The 15,454-nt window shown below is 49.2% G+C and overlaps 1 protein-coding gene across 4 annotated transcripts in view; it reads right to left on the bottom strand.

Annotated features, from left to right (window-relative positions):
- EFR3B (EFR3 homolog B) overlaps positions 1-15,454 on the bottom strand; it is an 89,517-nt gene that overhangs the window by 24,845 nt on the left and 49,218 nt on the right. For all 4 annotated transcript variants that reach the window (XM_047746181.1, XM_047746177.1, XM_047746178.1 and 1 more), the window contains exon 5: positions 2,085-2,206. In XM_047746181.1, the coding sequence (XP_047602137.1) occupies positions 2,085-2,206 (122 nt within the window). The remainder of the gene's footprint in view (positions 1-2,084; positions 2,207-15,454) is intronic.

The following is a 15,454-nucleotide window of genomic DNA, read 5'->3' as shown; positions in this document are numbered from 1 at the left end:
CAGGGCTGACAGACGTCTGCTTCTGTGCCTTCTTCCCCCACCATGTCGTGTGTGTGTGTGTGTGTGTGTGTGTGTGGTGGCACAGGGATGTCCCCTCTGCTCCCCCTTCTGAAAGCTCAGTATTGCCTGAATGACTGGCCCCTGTTACAGCCACACCAGGCTCCAGTACTGTGCCTTCCCCAGCACCTGCCCCCAGACATGCCCCAACTGTTCCAGAACCTTCTGTCTCTTTAGAGCCCATCTGCAGTGAGGGGGCTACGGCAGGGCCAGTGCTGGGGAGATGACAAGGGGCTCCTTCCTCCAGGGGCCCCCACTACCTGTCGGAGGCACTGGGGTAGCACCCTTCCAGAGTCCATGACTATTTTAAGAGATGGGGGCCTGAGGAGGAGGGGATCCTTCCAACCACTCACAGGGTGACCTGCCCTGGAGATGTTCCACAGGCTCAAGCTTTGGGAACTGGCTCTCTGCGGGATGATGGGGTTCACTTTCGGTTCCTTCAACCCAGACTGTCAGCAGGGCTCCCTGGCCCTGCTGTTGCACAAAACATGGCACTCAGGGCCCCTCCGAGGTACTGGGGTGATGAAGGAGAAAGCCAGTGGCTGAGTTCTGGAACAAAGCACTGGAGAATTGGGCTGCTGTGGGCATACCACCGTCAACGTCAGCCACCAAGCCTCCTCTCTCTGGCTCCCCCTGGCCTCTCCCTTCTCTTCCCTTCTCCCTCCTTCTTTGTCCCCTTTGAACATATTCTCCATTTCATAGGGCCTACCCGAGTTGATAACACAAACAGACCCCATTTGGGCAGAGGCCCCCTTCCAATCATTTTGCACCTTATCGTTCTACGACGAGACTTAGCGCAAACCCCAATTCCCTGTTTCCTTGCTCATGCACTGCTCCATTGGTCTGACGCTCTGTCCCCCTTATCTTCTGTGGGCATATATTCACGTAAATGCCTTTGTGATTTTATTTGAGAAGTTTTCATTCCATGTGGATAAGTGTGTTTCTGTGAGTTGAAGAATTTGATAAGTTTGAGTCTGAACGTAAAAGCGTAGTCCGTAATTCAGGACATTTATCTGAAAGCATTCATTCTTGGCACCTGGCTTGCTCAGTTGGCAGAGCATCCGACCCTTGATCTTGGGGTTGTGAGTTCAAGCTCCACGTTAGGCACAGAGATGACATAAAAGAAATAAAATCTTAAAAAAAAAAAAAAAAAAGCATTCATTCATTCAATAACTGTTTATTGAGCACCTACTGGTCCCCAGGCAGTGCTGCGGCACGTGAGAGGCAGCAGTGAACAAAATGATGACTCTGGCCTCCCAGAGTTTACATTCTGCTGGGGGACAGACAAAGAGTAAGAAACAATAAGCATGTCATGAAGGGGATTGTGCTATGTGGGGAAAACAGAGCAGGGCAAGGGAGAAGAGAAGGGGGTATGTGGGATGTTTGAGAGAAGGTGGTGTTGATCAGGAGTTATTTGAGCAAGGGCTTGCAGGGGGAAAGCAAGTGAGCTAGACAGATCTATGGAGGAAGCATTCCAGGCATATGAACAGATGGTGCAAAGGCCCTGAGGCAGGAATGTCCTTGGTGTGTTTGTGGGCAGTAAGGAGGCCTGTGTGGCTGGAGGGGAATAAGCCAGGGGCTAGTGGAAGAGACAAAGCCAGGATGCCCACAGAGATCAGCCAATGTGAAGACTTGGGTTTTGTATCAGCAGATGTATGTTGTGATGGATAGTGGCGATAGTGTGATGGATAGTGGGTGTGTATAAATGCGCGTACTCCTGAACAAAAAAACACAGGTCTGTGCATGTATGTATAAGTGTGCTCAGATTTGGTTCCCAAGACCATTGCCTTCCATCTGCTCCTATTTCGTGCCCCAGAAGATTTTCCTTTGAAAGCACAAGCTGGGAGTCCTGCTCTGCCCACTTGCCCACCCACGTCCCACCAGGTGTTTCCCTCCCTCCCCAGCGGATGTCAGAGCCAAGGTCAATGTTGCAGAGGTCAGACAGTGCGCTCTGGGCTGGGAACGCTGTAAGACCCCTCGATGCTTTTGCCCTTAGCTGAGTGGGCCCCCTTGCCTCCCCTACTCACTTGGTTTTGATTTCCGTGTCATCGTGGCTGGAGTGGCACATTTCACTGAAGCGGGACACAAAGAAGTCATAGCTCCGGTGATAGGATGGGGTGTCCTCTTCAATGTTGGCAAACTTAACAAACTGCCCGGGAGGAGGGAGAGATGTAAGGTGAGAGGTGACCCACTGTGCTCTTCACTTTCGGGCTCTGGGCTCTGGCGCTTGCCATCCCGAGGCCCCCTGCCCTAGTAAAGCCAGGGGACATACACACCCGGGAGCCACGCGTTCCAGGATGTGGCTCGGCTCTGCTTCCCGCAGCACGCCCGGTCTCCACGCCTCAGTGGATTCCAAATCCTGCTTGCCCTTCCTGTTTACACCACACGACCGGACCCTATGGCCCTTTTCAGCCCATCCCCGCTGAGGTGAGCAGAGGATGGAACAGGTGAGGACACGAAGGCGACTCTCTTAAGCTCCTGCCCCCTTCCATGCCCAGAGCTGCACCAAACACTCGGAGGTCTGGAGGCAGTCAGGGATGAACTGAAACAGCCAAAGCCAATGCCAAACCGTGTCTCAACACTTTAGAATGAATTCTGGGAAACAAGAACAAACCTAAAATTTGATTTAAAAATATTATTCCATAGGGAGAGGGTGGCTGGGTTATGGACACTGGGGAGGGTATGGGCTATGGTGAGCGCTGTGAAATGTGTAAGCCTGATGATTCACAGACTGTACCCCTGGGGCAAATAATACATTATATGTTAATAAATATAATTTATAAAAATGTAATTCCATTTTATTATTTAAAATTATGTATTAATTTATGTTTAAAGATTTTATTTATTAACTTGAGAGAGAAAGTGCACAGGGGATTGGAATGTAGGGAGGGATAAGCAGACTCCTTGCTGAGCTGGGAGCCCTGATGCAGGGCTCAGTGCCAGGACCCCGAGATCATGACCTGAGCCATAGGCAGATTCTTGACCAACTGAGCCACCCAGGCACCCCTATTGCTTCAAATTTGAGCACATTTTTAAAGTTTGCAGATTCAGTTCTGTTAAGTCTGGCTCAGTATTATCAGGGCTGGATTCCTTCTGCCACCCGGCTGCACATTTGCAATTCTAAATAGGGACTTAATTTCAATGGACTCCCACAGAGAAGCAAGAATCAGGGACTAAGTAGAGTTAAATTGCTAAAAATTAAGCATAATTCTTATAGGTTATTTTGTTTAATGTTATAAATTTAGTCCTGCAAACAACTCAAAAGATTACACTTATAATAAAATCTATTCTCCATGATTCTGTCTTGCATTATTTAATTTTTATAAACATTTGTTGGTTCTAAAAGGATATGCTATTATTTCTAAAATCATCTAGTTAATGCACTCATAATATTCATTACCAATTCCAATCTGTTTCTCTGTGTAACTACTCAAAATTTGTTAACTTTTCTGGATGACAATTAGCAGCTTGCATCAACATCATTAATTTTTCTTTCACTAATAAATATACATTTATTTTCTGCTGGCTGAACGAATCTCAACATACAAAGCAGATGAGGAGATCTTGCTTTCCAAGTTAACATCTGAAATGTAAACCTCTATTTGGAAGCGAATATTCTGATATTAGCAATAAATCCAAAGGACCCTGCTTGCATTATTGATGGGGTTCTGCAGAAGAGGCATAGTGGTAATCCATCATTGATAGATCGTAAATTGATTAGATTAATTCATTGATTAGATGTAAGTTCAGGAATTCTAGAAACAATGAATTCTAGAAACGTAGCCTTCAGCTATGTGAACTTCTTAAGTCCCCAAAGGTTAGAACACACAGGTAGGTTGATCCAAAGGTTCAAGCAAAGTTTGGGCTCATGCCTGCTCATACCTACCGACAGGATGATCCCTGGCCGCCCTTCCCTCCTCACGGTGGGAGTCTGGCCTGGTCAGGGTGTCCGTCTACTCAAAGGGGACACACAGCAGATCTACTCTCACTGGCAGCATGACTTTTTTTTTTTTTTAAAGATTTTATTTATTTGAGGGCGCCTGGGTGGCTCAGTGGGTTAAAGCCACTGCCTTCGGCTCAGGTCATGATCTCAGGGTCCTGGGATCGAGTCCCGCATCAGGCTCTCTGCTCAGCAGGGAGCCTGCTTCCCTCTCTCTCTGCCTGCCTCTCCGTCTACTTGTGATCTCTCTCTGTCAAATAAATAAATAAAAATCTTAAAAAAAAAAGATTTTATTTATTTGATAGAGATTACAAGTAGTCAGAGAGGCAGGCAGAGAGAGAGGAGGAAGCAGGTTCTCCACTGAGCAGAGAGCCCGATGGAGGGCTCGATCCCAGGACCCTGAGATCATGACCTGAGCCAAAGGCAGAGTCCTTAACCCACTGAGCCACCCAGGAGCCCCTCACTGGCAGCATGACTTTTGAGCGGGACTTTGAACTTCACTTATGGTTTGGTTTTCCCGTATGTGAATAAATACTGCAGTCATCATTCACTAAGAGTCTTCATTTTTTAAAAAAAGATTTTTAAAAAATTTATTTGAGAGGGAGAGGGAGAGACTGTGCACGTACAAGAGCAGGGGGAGGGCAGAGGGAGAGGGAGAAGCAGGCTCTCAGCTGAGCAGGAAGCCCGATGTCGGGGCTCCATCCCAGGACCCTGAGATCATGACCTGAGCCAAAGGCAGAGGCTGAAAACTAACTGAGCCACCCAGGCGCCCCTTAACTTTTTTCTTATACTGTATGTACTTCCGTATGATGAGGCAGCTTAAAATAAGACAATCCGAGTGTATGCAAGAGAATATGCATTTGAAAGTATTAAAACAAGAGACCATAATAAAGAGGGAGAAATAGTCAAAGATTTCATCTCTCACACTTACTGACTGGGTAGACTCAGATGTATGTCAGGGGAACGAATGCCCAGACCTCAAGTTCACTGGTTTAGGAGTGCCACCCCAAGCATTTTACACACGTCATCTCTTCTTAGAACGACTCTAAGTGAGAGACAGATTATGGTAAACAGAGCCACAGAGCTCCAGAGCCACATGGATTGGCACCACCGGCCCCAGACATGCTGAGTCACTGAGTCACTCTGGGAGGAGGCCCAGGGGTTGACCTTGTAGCATGGTCAGTCCCAGGAGACCTGATGGGACGGCCCCCATTTGAGAAACACTGCCCGGTCGCTAGCGGAAAACCTGGCCTCCCGCCTTCCGCACACCACCACGGACACGGACGCTTCTCTGAACCAATGCCTGATCTCTGTGCAACTTTCCTCCTCTTCTAAGCGCCGTGAAGCCACAAGGAGGCCTGACCCCAGTCAGGGGCATGGCCTAGCGGCACAGCCTGAGTGCTTGTCACGCCCAGTGCTGTTGAGTCTGGCCATTACCCATGCTGTTCAAGCTGCTAAATATTTTGACTCATACCCACAGGCTGTAAGGTTAGAATTGAGATATGATCGATATTTAAAAACCGAAAGTTCCACGGCAGCCACACTGGTAACGTGGGATAGAAAACATGCATGGGGATCCCTTTTCTACAACCGGGGCGGCCTTTTTCTAGTTTCTTCTGGATCTCTGCCCACAGGGCCAGCTCCAGCTGCTAAGCACACTGGAAACTGCCCTCATTCTTTTCTTCTGTGACTGTCTGTGTCCCTGGATTTTCACTCCTCTGCACCCTTCCTCCCTGGGAATTTAGGTCTGCGTCTTCTCAAATTTTGCTTTCGACAAGAGAGTTCTTCCCTTTAAGTAGACAATGGTCCCCCCATGCTGCCAGGGCCACAGGTGGACGGCCGCCTCCTTGTTCTGCCTCTTATCCTCTGTGTGACTGTGAACATGTTGTAAAACTTCTGAGCCACTGCCTCCTCCTTGGACACCGGCTGGTCACCAGGATTAAATGTGGGGACATATGCGGAATGACTAGCACGGTGCCTGGCTAGCTCAGGGAACAGTGCTGCAGTGACCGTGGTGACTGTGGTCTGGTCTGTCAGCTCGGAGGCTAGACAGCGTGACCCTTGTCCTTTTCATGTCATCAACACGGGCCCAGCCAGGCAATCACAGAGGAGGAGTCCAGGTGGGTAGCATGGACCATGCAGGCAACACACCTCAAATGTGATGCCTGGGGGTGTGGAGAGAAGGAAACTAGTTTTTGCCACCCCCCAGAGAACTGGTGGCTGAGGATGGAAGTGAGGGCTGCGGCAGAGGGCAGGGGATATGGGGGTGATGGCCACGCCCCCTCCAGGTGCCTTCAGGGACTGAGGTCATTTAGGGCACTAGGACAGAGCACCGCACTGAGGGGCAAGAGGGTGGGACTATGGGATAGCCAGCAGTCATCACTGCAAGACCAGGGACAAACCAGCCGAACGTTCGTTTTCTTCTCTTTAAAATGCACACATCATCTCCTAGGAATGTGAATACATTAGAAATAATTAAGAAAAGCTCCCCAAGTTCCTGTTACAGGAACTCTGTGATTCCAAGTTTTCATATTAGCAAGGTTCTTATTTCTAAGAGGCTTAAACTTTTTTTAAGATGTGGGGGAGGGGCAGAGGGAGAGAGAGAGAGAGAGGGAGAGAGAAGGAATCTTAAGCAGGCTCCAGGAGATCATGACCTGAAACCAAGAGTCGGAGGCTTAACTCACTGAGCCACTCAGGCGCCCTGAGGCTGTAACTTTGTATGGGTCTTACAGGATTCAGCAGCGCAAGATCATCTAAGGAGTGTGCTACGGCAGCGGCCAAACACATTGAAGACACTGCTCAGCAACCAGGGGTCTGTTCTGCGCATGTCCGCGACGGTGCTCAGTGCACGTTCTCATCCCACCTGACCAGAAAAACCCATTTCCAGTATGGCTATGGTGAAGCCTGTTTGCCTCGGTTTAACTCGTACCTTGTTCTGTTGAAGTCCTCAAAATGTGCAAAAGGCCGGGGCCCTAGAGAAGGCTATTTATAGAAAGGAATTTGTATGGGGTGGAGCCACAGCAGGCCCCGCCCATCTTTCCCGCCCAATGTGGATGGGAGCCATATGCAAAAGCAGCCCCTAACGCTGACATCCTGTCATTACAACATTAAATATGTCTAAGGCACCTACAACATTTCTAGGGCACCTCACACATCCCGAGTTCCCTGGGGCTGCATCAGGGCCGCCTCTGTCTCTACCTGCACGTCTCTTTTCCTCTGTGTCACATCTCCCTCTCCTAAGACCCTTGAGACAGCACGTAAGGCTCCTGGGGCTACTCCAGGATAACACCCCCGCCCCGTTTCATGATTCTTAGTTTTACTCACATCTGCAGAGACCCTGTCTCCATAGAACGTGATGTTCACAGGTTCCAGGGATCAGCACATAGATCTCTTTTGGGGGCCATTTTTCAGCCTACCCAAACATGCCTTATCGGATGTAATTGTTGGCAAACCCGTGAGTTTTGCAGGGTCTATGTTGCTCCCACTGTGAAAATAAGGAAACTGAGGCTGTAAGGGAGCAAGCGAGTTATTTCAGGTCAACGAGCTGTGACAGGTGGATTTGGGCCGCAAACTTGGGAATTCTGATACTCTCATTTTCTTTGCCTTCTACCAGCAGTTTTCAAAATTTAATTTAATTTCATTTAAAATTTTTATTTATTTATTTATTTATTTATTTATTTTAAAAAATATTTATTCACTTATTTGACAAAGAGACAGAGAGAGAGGGAACACAAGCAGGGGGAGTGGGAGAAGGAGAAGCAGGCTTCCTGCCGAGCAAGGAGCCTGATGTGGGCCTTGATCCTAGGACCCTGGGATCATGATCTGTGCTGAAGGCAGCCACTTAACGACTGAGCCACCCAGTTGCCCTTTATTTATTTATTTGACAGAGAGAGCACAAATAGGGGGAGCGGCAGGCAGAGGGAGAAGCAGAAGCAGTGAGCTCAATGCCGGGCTCAATCCCGGGATCCTGGGATCATGACCTGAGTCAGAGGCAGCCTCTTAACCAACTGAGCCACCCAGGCACCCTGGTTTTTAAATCTTAATGTGTCTTGGAATGATCTGGGAAGCCTGTGGAAAATGCAGACTTCTGAGCCACCCCAGGACTGGTGAACATGATTATCTGGGGAGTAGGGCCCAGGTATCTGCATTCTGAAGAGCCATCCCTCAGGCAACTTCCACCCTGGAGGTTCTGGGGCAACAGGTCTACAGATCCTATGTCCTTTGTCCCTATACTGGCAGGCTGGACCAGTAGCTTTGGAAATGTTTCCAGTCAGGCTGGGAGGGAGACCGCTTATGCAGGACGCTGGGAAAATGTTGGTAAAGGAGGTTGGCAAGGCAGAATAGATAGTCATCTCCTTTGAAGACCAGTTCCTTTGAACTGAAGTGGTTTGGGGTTAAACCAAGGGTTGGATAGATGACCAGGCCTTAGCTCCATCTCTGGGGCCCCGAATGGCCTGGGGGTGAGCTGCAGCTTTGAGGTTTTGGCGGCCAACCATTCCATTCCCATGTTTGCTGGGACTCTTGTTCTGTCCGGAGGTCTGGTCATGAGACCACACTCACTGTCCATCTGAACCTCCTATTCAGAGGGTATACACCCTGTTTATTACATGATGGGGCATGTAAAATGGGTAATTTTTGTTACCAGGATATCTGAGTGTCCCTAGGAACCCTTGGTGTGATAACTTGATAGAAGGAGCTTTTCTCCCTCGAGTCTGAGAGTATGACTGCCCAGACACGCCAGCCCCCAGTGGCCTGGTCAGGGAGCACTGGCCTGTGAGGTTCTCAAGGGACATCTCCCAGAGAGCCCACCCCAAGCTGCTCCTGAGGCTTTTAGGGGCTGACAGGAACCTTTGGTAATCACGGTTCAGAGGGTGAAATTGGGGTGCTTCATGGGGACCCTGGTCAAGGCCCCATACCCGCCGAGGAAGTCCACCAAGGCCTGGCAGACATGGGGTTAGAACACTAGGGTTTCGTAAGAGGAAGGCCTTCAGTCCTGTCATGAGAGACAGTGGAATGTCATGGTTATAAGAAGGGGTCTGGAGCCAGACTGCATCACTGAGTCCCACTGCCTCCACTTATGAAGCTTATCTGGGGCAAGTTACTTAACTTTCTTGTGCCTCAGTTGCCCCATCTGTAAAATGGAGCTAATAAAGGCAGTTGTCTTATCAGCAGCTTGGTATGAGTAGCCCATCCCAGTTGATTGGAGGGGGGTGACATTTCCACTCCCCAACCCCAGAGCATTTTTGGCGTGGTACGAACACTCCTTGGATTCTCACTAGGGGCCCATTTACCTGTGTGACACGTCACTATTTTTTTTTTTTTAACGCATGATACACCAGGAAATTCCTGTCTGCTTTGCTCCCATTATTGCTAATTCATACTTTACAATCGACTTTTGTTAAAATGCTACTTGCCTAGTGAATAAGATTGTGAAATAATAAAGCTGGGTCTGCTTTTTTTTTTTTTTTTTTTTAAGATATAGTAACGATGAGGAAGTTCTCCATAGCAACAAACTGAAGATTTTTTTTTAAGATTTTATTTATTTATTTGAGAGTGAGTGAGCGAGTGAGAGAGAGAGAGAGAGAGCATGAATGGGGGGAGGGGCTGAGGGAGAAGGAGAAGCCGGCTCTCCTGCTGAGCAAAGAGCCCCATTCGGGACTTGCTCCCAGGGCCCTGGGATCACGGGATCACGACCTGAGCCAAAGGCAGACTCTCAACCAACTGAGCCACCCAGGTGCCCCCAAACTGAAGATTCTGAACATGTGACACTTCAAAGTCCCCAGGCACTGCTAGGGCCACCCTTTCAAGATCAAAGTTTCAGTTCTTTATATACAACAAAGGGTGGCAGGCTTGTTGGGGCGATCACCCACCCCTGGCAGAGGCAGGCAGGAGTGGCTGTGATGCGGCTGTGATGCGAATACTGAGAGTTCCTAAGGGCCTGAGTTAATAAAGGGAAAGCAATCTCCAAATATTGACAGTGTAAAAACAGCTCTTCCCTGGCGTGGAAAATGGAAGCTGAGCTGGCTGGCCTCACTTCTGTGCCAACTGAGTGTCTCCACGCAGAAGTTAGCTTTTCCCTCTTGTACAGAAGCATTCTGAGCTGCACGATTTCCTGCTGTCAAGGACAGAACTGCGGTCTAAAATGCTGGGCACAGGGGCACCTGGGTGACTCAGTCGTTAAGCGTCTGCCTTCAGCTCAGGTCATGATCCTGGGGTCCTGGGATTGAGTCTGCATCGGGCTCCCTGCTCGGCAGGGAGCCTACTTCTCCCTCTGCCTGCTGCCCCCCCCCCCATTTATGTCTGTTTTCTCTCTGTGGAATAAATAAATAAAATCTTTAAAAAAATAAATAAATAAAATGCTGGGCATAGACAGAACCCCAGCTCCTTCCTGGGTCTAGGACTTCAGGCCGTGGCGCTGTGTTGGCCTCCACCAGGAGAAACAGGAACTGCTTCTCAGCTTCGCTGAGACAAATCCTAGCTGGGAAGCAGATGCTGTACATTGCGAGGGTTTGACAGTAACACCCTCGGCCTGGTCCTCCAGCTGCCTCTTGTTGATAGCAACTTCCAGGAGCACTTTCCACTAAAGCCAGAGAAAGTTCCACTGTGATGTGATCATGGCCTGCCAATGCCAGCCGAGGCATGGTCCTCCCCTAGACCTAGGATATTTGCCTCCTGTCTACCCACATAATGCCTTCTCTTTGTCAAGATTCATTGCAAAACCGACAGTTTAAGGTCTTTTGGGAAAGCCTGGTCCTTGTTGCCCGAGAAAGTGATCCCCCCGGCGCCAACCGCCCCACGTGCTGGCCAGGTCAACAGAGACCCAGGGAAGCACCAGCTGCCTCTGCTCTAGAATCCCCGTGCGTTGCTGCTGCTGCTGACCCCGTGGCCTCGCAACTCTGACTTGATCCACCTCCAAAGGAGCCCCCTTCTATGTAGCTCGTGGGCTCCTAGCGGTGGTTTCTGCACCGGCGTTGAATGGGGAAGGATTTCCAGTCTAGAGATGACAGTCAAAACCGCAAGAGCTGATGAATGGTCCAGGGGGAGCACAGAGAATGAGAAGATGGGGCACCAGGGGCCGGGGAGACCACAGGCATTGCAGGGGCGTGCAGAGGAAGAGAATCATCGCAGGAAACCGTTCGTTTCCGATCGCTGCTGCAATAATACCACAATTTATTGGTGTAAAACAACCCACGTCTCTTATCTTACGGTTCTGGAGATCGGAAGTCTACAATGGGTCTGCAAGGCTGCGTGCACTCTGGAGGCTCCAGAGGAGCATTTCCTTGCCCTTTTTAGCTTCCAGAAGCCACCCACAGCTTTTGGCTCATGGCCCCCTTCCTCCGTCTTCAAGGCCAGCAGTCTTTCTCTCTTTCCCTCTGCTTCCATCATCATTCACCTTCTGTCTGACTCTGACCCACTCCCACCTATAAGCATCCCTGTGATGCCATCGGACCCACCTGGATAATCCGGAAGAACCTCTCCATCTCAAGATCCTCAGCCTGATCCTATGCGCAAAAGCCCTTTTGTCATTTCTGTTCACATTCACGGGTCCCAGGGATTAGAATGTGGACATCCCTGGGGGACCCTTACTCAGCCACAGGAGCCAAGAAGGATGAACCAGGTGGGAAAAGCTGGGGTGACGGGGTCAGGGAAGTCAGGGGAGCCTGAGGAAGCAGGTGCAGTCAACAAGGAGAAGGTGCTCTCAAAGGTAAAACATCAGTGGAAAGATGGGGAATGGGTTACTCGCCCGCTTTCCACAGATCTCTACCGGCAAGAGACAACAATACACTTTTAAAACGGAGCGAGCCGGCTGATACCACCCTAACCTGGGATGGCACCCATTAAAAACCTGAGACCCCAGATGTTTGTGTTCCTGTTATAATTCCAGTTTGCAGGAATTACAGGCAACAGGAGAGTGAAAGAAAAGGTACCACAAGCAGGTAACCGGACAAACCCAAATCCCACAAACCAGCTAACCCAGTCTCTCCAAGAAGTCAGTGTCATGAAAAGCAAAGCTGGGTAGGAGAGGGCTGGGGACAGGCAAAGAGCCCCAGAAGACAACGTGAAGGCATCACCTGTACTGAATTCAGATTTGAACAATAGCGATAAAAGACAATTTGACAACTTCCATGTCGACCGAGGGAAGGAACCAGAGAAGGGGAAGGATGGAGAACCTGGAGGAGAGAGAGAATGGATGGAGAAGGCTCCTGCCCAGATGGGACTCTTTTGGAGAGGAAGGTGGATGCGGGAAGTTGAGGGAACCCCACGTATTTTCTCAGGGACAGAAGAAAGCGAAGCTGCCTCTGACACGGAGGAAGCCAGGAAGCCAATATGGGAGGGGATTGGATGGAAAAGAAAGGAAGGTTTGCAGAGACCACTGAGAAGGTGAGTGAGGGCAGTGGCCAAAAAAAAAAAAAAAAAAAAAAAAAAAAAAAAAAAAAATGAACTAAGGAGCCACCCTGAAAGCTCAAATTAAATTTTGCAGCAGGTATCCACAGAGGCCCAGACCCACATGTCTTATGGTTTTCTGAGGCACTTCTCTGAACCGGGCCATTTGGGTGGGGAAGACAGTGTGGCCGAGGGGCAGGGAAGCAAGGACAGGTGGAAAGCAATGGCTTCCACCTGGTCCAGGATGGGAGTCAAAGAAAGGGAGCACCAGGGGCAGCTGAACCCGGGCGAGAAAAAGGCATCCTGGAGGTGAGGTCTGGAGGGGACTGGTGGGAAGGCGAGATGGGAAGGACGGGACACAGGCAAGTCCCAGCGGGAAATCTGTTTTCCCAGAGGGAGATGACTCCCGGCTCCTGCATCCCTCCAGTGCCAGGAAGGAAGCCACCCTTCCCTGCAGGACCTCTGCGTGCCTGATCCAAGGTGGTGGTTCAGCGAGAACACAAACGCCTGTGTGCCATTGACGTTGGGCTGCTGAGAGCTGAAAGTGCGGTTTTATTTTTGTTTTTATTTATTTGGGAAAGAGAGAGTGAGCCAGAGAAAGAGCACAAGCAGGGGAAGGGGCAGGGACAGAGGGAGAACCAGGCTCCCCACTGAGCAAGGAGCCCGACTGGGGCTCAATCTCGGGACCCTCAGATCATGACCTGAGCCGAAGGCAGGTGCTTAACAGACTGAGCCACACAGACGCCCATGAAGGTGCAGTTAAAAAAAAAACTCGGGTAAAATTTACAAAACCTAAAGTTAACCCTCTTAAAGTGCACAATTCCGTGGCCTTTAATACATTCACATTTTGCAGCGAAAGCATTTTATCATCCCCAAAGGAGCCCCAGTAGCCACTAAGCAGTCACCCCCACTGCCCGCTTCCCCAGCCTCAGCAAGCACTCTTCTGCTTTCCGACCTGTGGATTGACCGAGACAGGACGCTCATCTAAATGGAATCACACACCATGTGACTTTTGGGCTGTTTCCATCTTTTGGCTGTGGCAGATGGTGTTTCTGTGAGCATTTGTGTCCTGTATTTGTCTGAGTACCTGTTTTCAGTTCTTGGGGGTCTATACCTAGGAAGACTTGCTGAGTCCTCTGGTAATTCCGTTTAACTTTGAGGAAACACTTACCTGTTTTCCACGGTACCCACATCATTTTACTTTTGACTAGCAATGTACGAGGGCTTTGATTTCTACACATTCTTGCCAACATTTGTCTTTTACAGTGTTTTTGTTTTTGTTTTGTTTTTTTCTTAAAGATTTTATTTATTTATTTAACAGAGTAGGCAGAGTAGCAGGCAGAAGGAGATGGAAAAGCAGGCTCTCTGCTGAGCAGTGAACGCAACTCAGGACTCGATCCCAGGACGCTGGGATCATGACCTGAGTGAAAGCAGTCTCTTTACTGACTGAGCCACCCGGGCGCCCTTTGTTTTGTTTTTAATGGTCATCCCCAGGCTGTGAGGTGGTAGCCCATGGTTTCGGCTTGTATTTCCCTAACGATTAGTGATGTTGAGCATCTTTTCATGTGTGTCTTGGCCATCTGTGGATCGCCGTTGGAGAAAGTCTATTCAAACCCTGGGCCATTTTTTAATTGGGTTGTCTTTCTGTTGTTGAGTTGTAAGATTTTCTCATACATTCTGGTTGTTGGACCCTTATCAGGTATATGATTGGTAAATATTTTCTCCCATTCTGTGGCTGTCTTTTCCCTTTCTCAGTAGTGTCATTGGATGCGCAAAAGTTTTTAATTTGATGAAGTCTGCTGATCTATTTTTTCTTTTTTGTTGTTTCTGCTTTTGATGTTGTACCTAAGCATCCGCTCATGAACATGAGCTCTGTAGTTTCAGCTCTTACATTTAGGTCTTTGTTTATTTTGAGTTAATTTTTGTATATGTTGTGATGTAGGGACCAAAGTGCAAACTATAATCCATGAATCTTCTTAAGAGTTTACTGCTTGTATACATGAGGCTAACACATTGGATTGGTCATGTAGGGGACCTTGGTACTTGCAGATTTAATATTTTCAGTTTATCATCTGGGAGTGATCTCAAAAGGTCAAGACACATGGTCACTTCCCCTGTCCCTGAGCCACACATATGGACCCATCAGGCAATGAGGCAGGTGCACACAGGCAAATCCCTGAACAAGTAAAGTGAGCTTAGCTGGCCCTGGTTCCCATCTTCTCAGATTTTCCTGGCACTCCTCATCCTCCAAAACCCCGGTATTCTCCTTAAGGGCTTGAAAACATCACTTACATTTCAAAAATCACACTTTACTGCATGCAACGCGCAGGATTAGTGTTAGCAAATTTGGATTTTGTGACAAGTCTCAACACAACGTCATCCTTATGGTGATCAAGTACAAGCTGGACGAACACCTCTGAGAGGTGAAGAAAGGAAGAAAGGAAGGGAGGGAGGAACCCTGCACAGGTTTAAGGCTGCCGTGCTTCAGCGGTCCCCAAATCTGCTGCTAGCATCGCGTGGGAAGCTTCCTTTTCTCTTTCTTTGTCTTTCCCCCTCCTTCCATGTCTTTCTGTTAATTTCCTAGCAGCAAAACCCTTTATCCAAACCAAAGGTTGCAAACTTCCAGACAGGACCCTTCTAGTCCTCCTCCAGGGTCCTCCTTTGCCCCCACAAGGCCTCGAAGCCCCACGAAAACCAGTTGAAACTCCTAGGCTAGACTCTCTAGGACGACATCAAGCACTGGCAGGCTAGCTGTTCTAAGGTGACGAGGAGCAGAGGAACCCCGTTCTCGCAGAGGCTTGTGGAGGTCCCAGGCTTTGAGAGCGGAGAAAAGCATCTGGATGAGGGGTGCCGCCGGCACAAGCTGCCTCCCAAGCTGGACTTTGACTCTATTGTAATGATGTGACTTCACTTATCGCCTGTCCTTATGTAACCTTCATTGCATGCAGCACCAGAATCATGAGCTGACTCACTCCGCGGATGAGGCAGGGACTTGCTGTCATGGGGAATCTAGGAAATTTGCGAGGCTGGAGCTAAGAAAACAGCCACCCTGGGCCGGGTCTGGCTGTGGGG

Source organism: Lutra lutra, chromosome 9 (genome assembly GCF_902655055.1).
Source record: "Lutra lutra chromosome 9, mLutLut1.2, whole genome shotgun sequence".
Taxonomy (NCBI): Eukaryota; Metazoa; Chordata; class Mammalia; order Carnivora; family Mustelidae; genus Lutra; species Lutra lutra.
The sequence above is the reverse complement of the archived record's forward strand: the minus strand, read 5'-3'. Positions and strand labels throughout refer to the sequence as shown.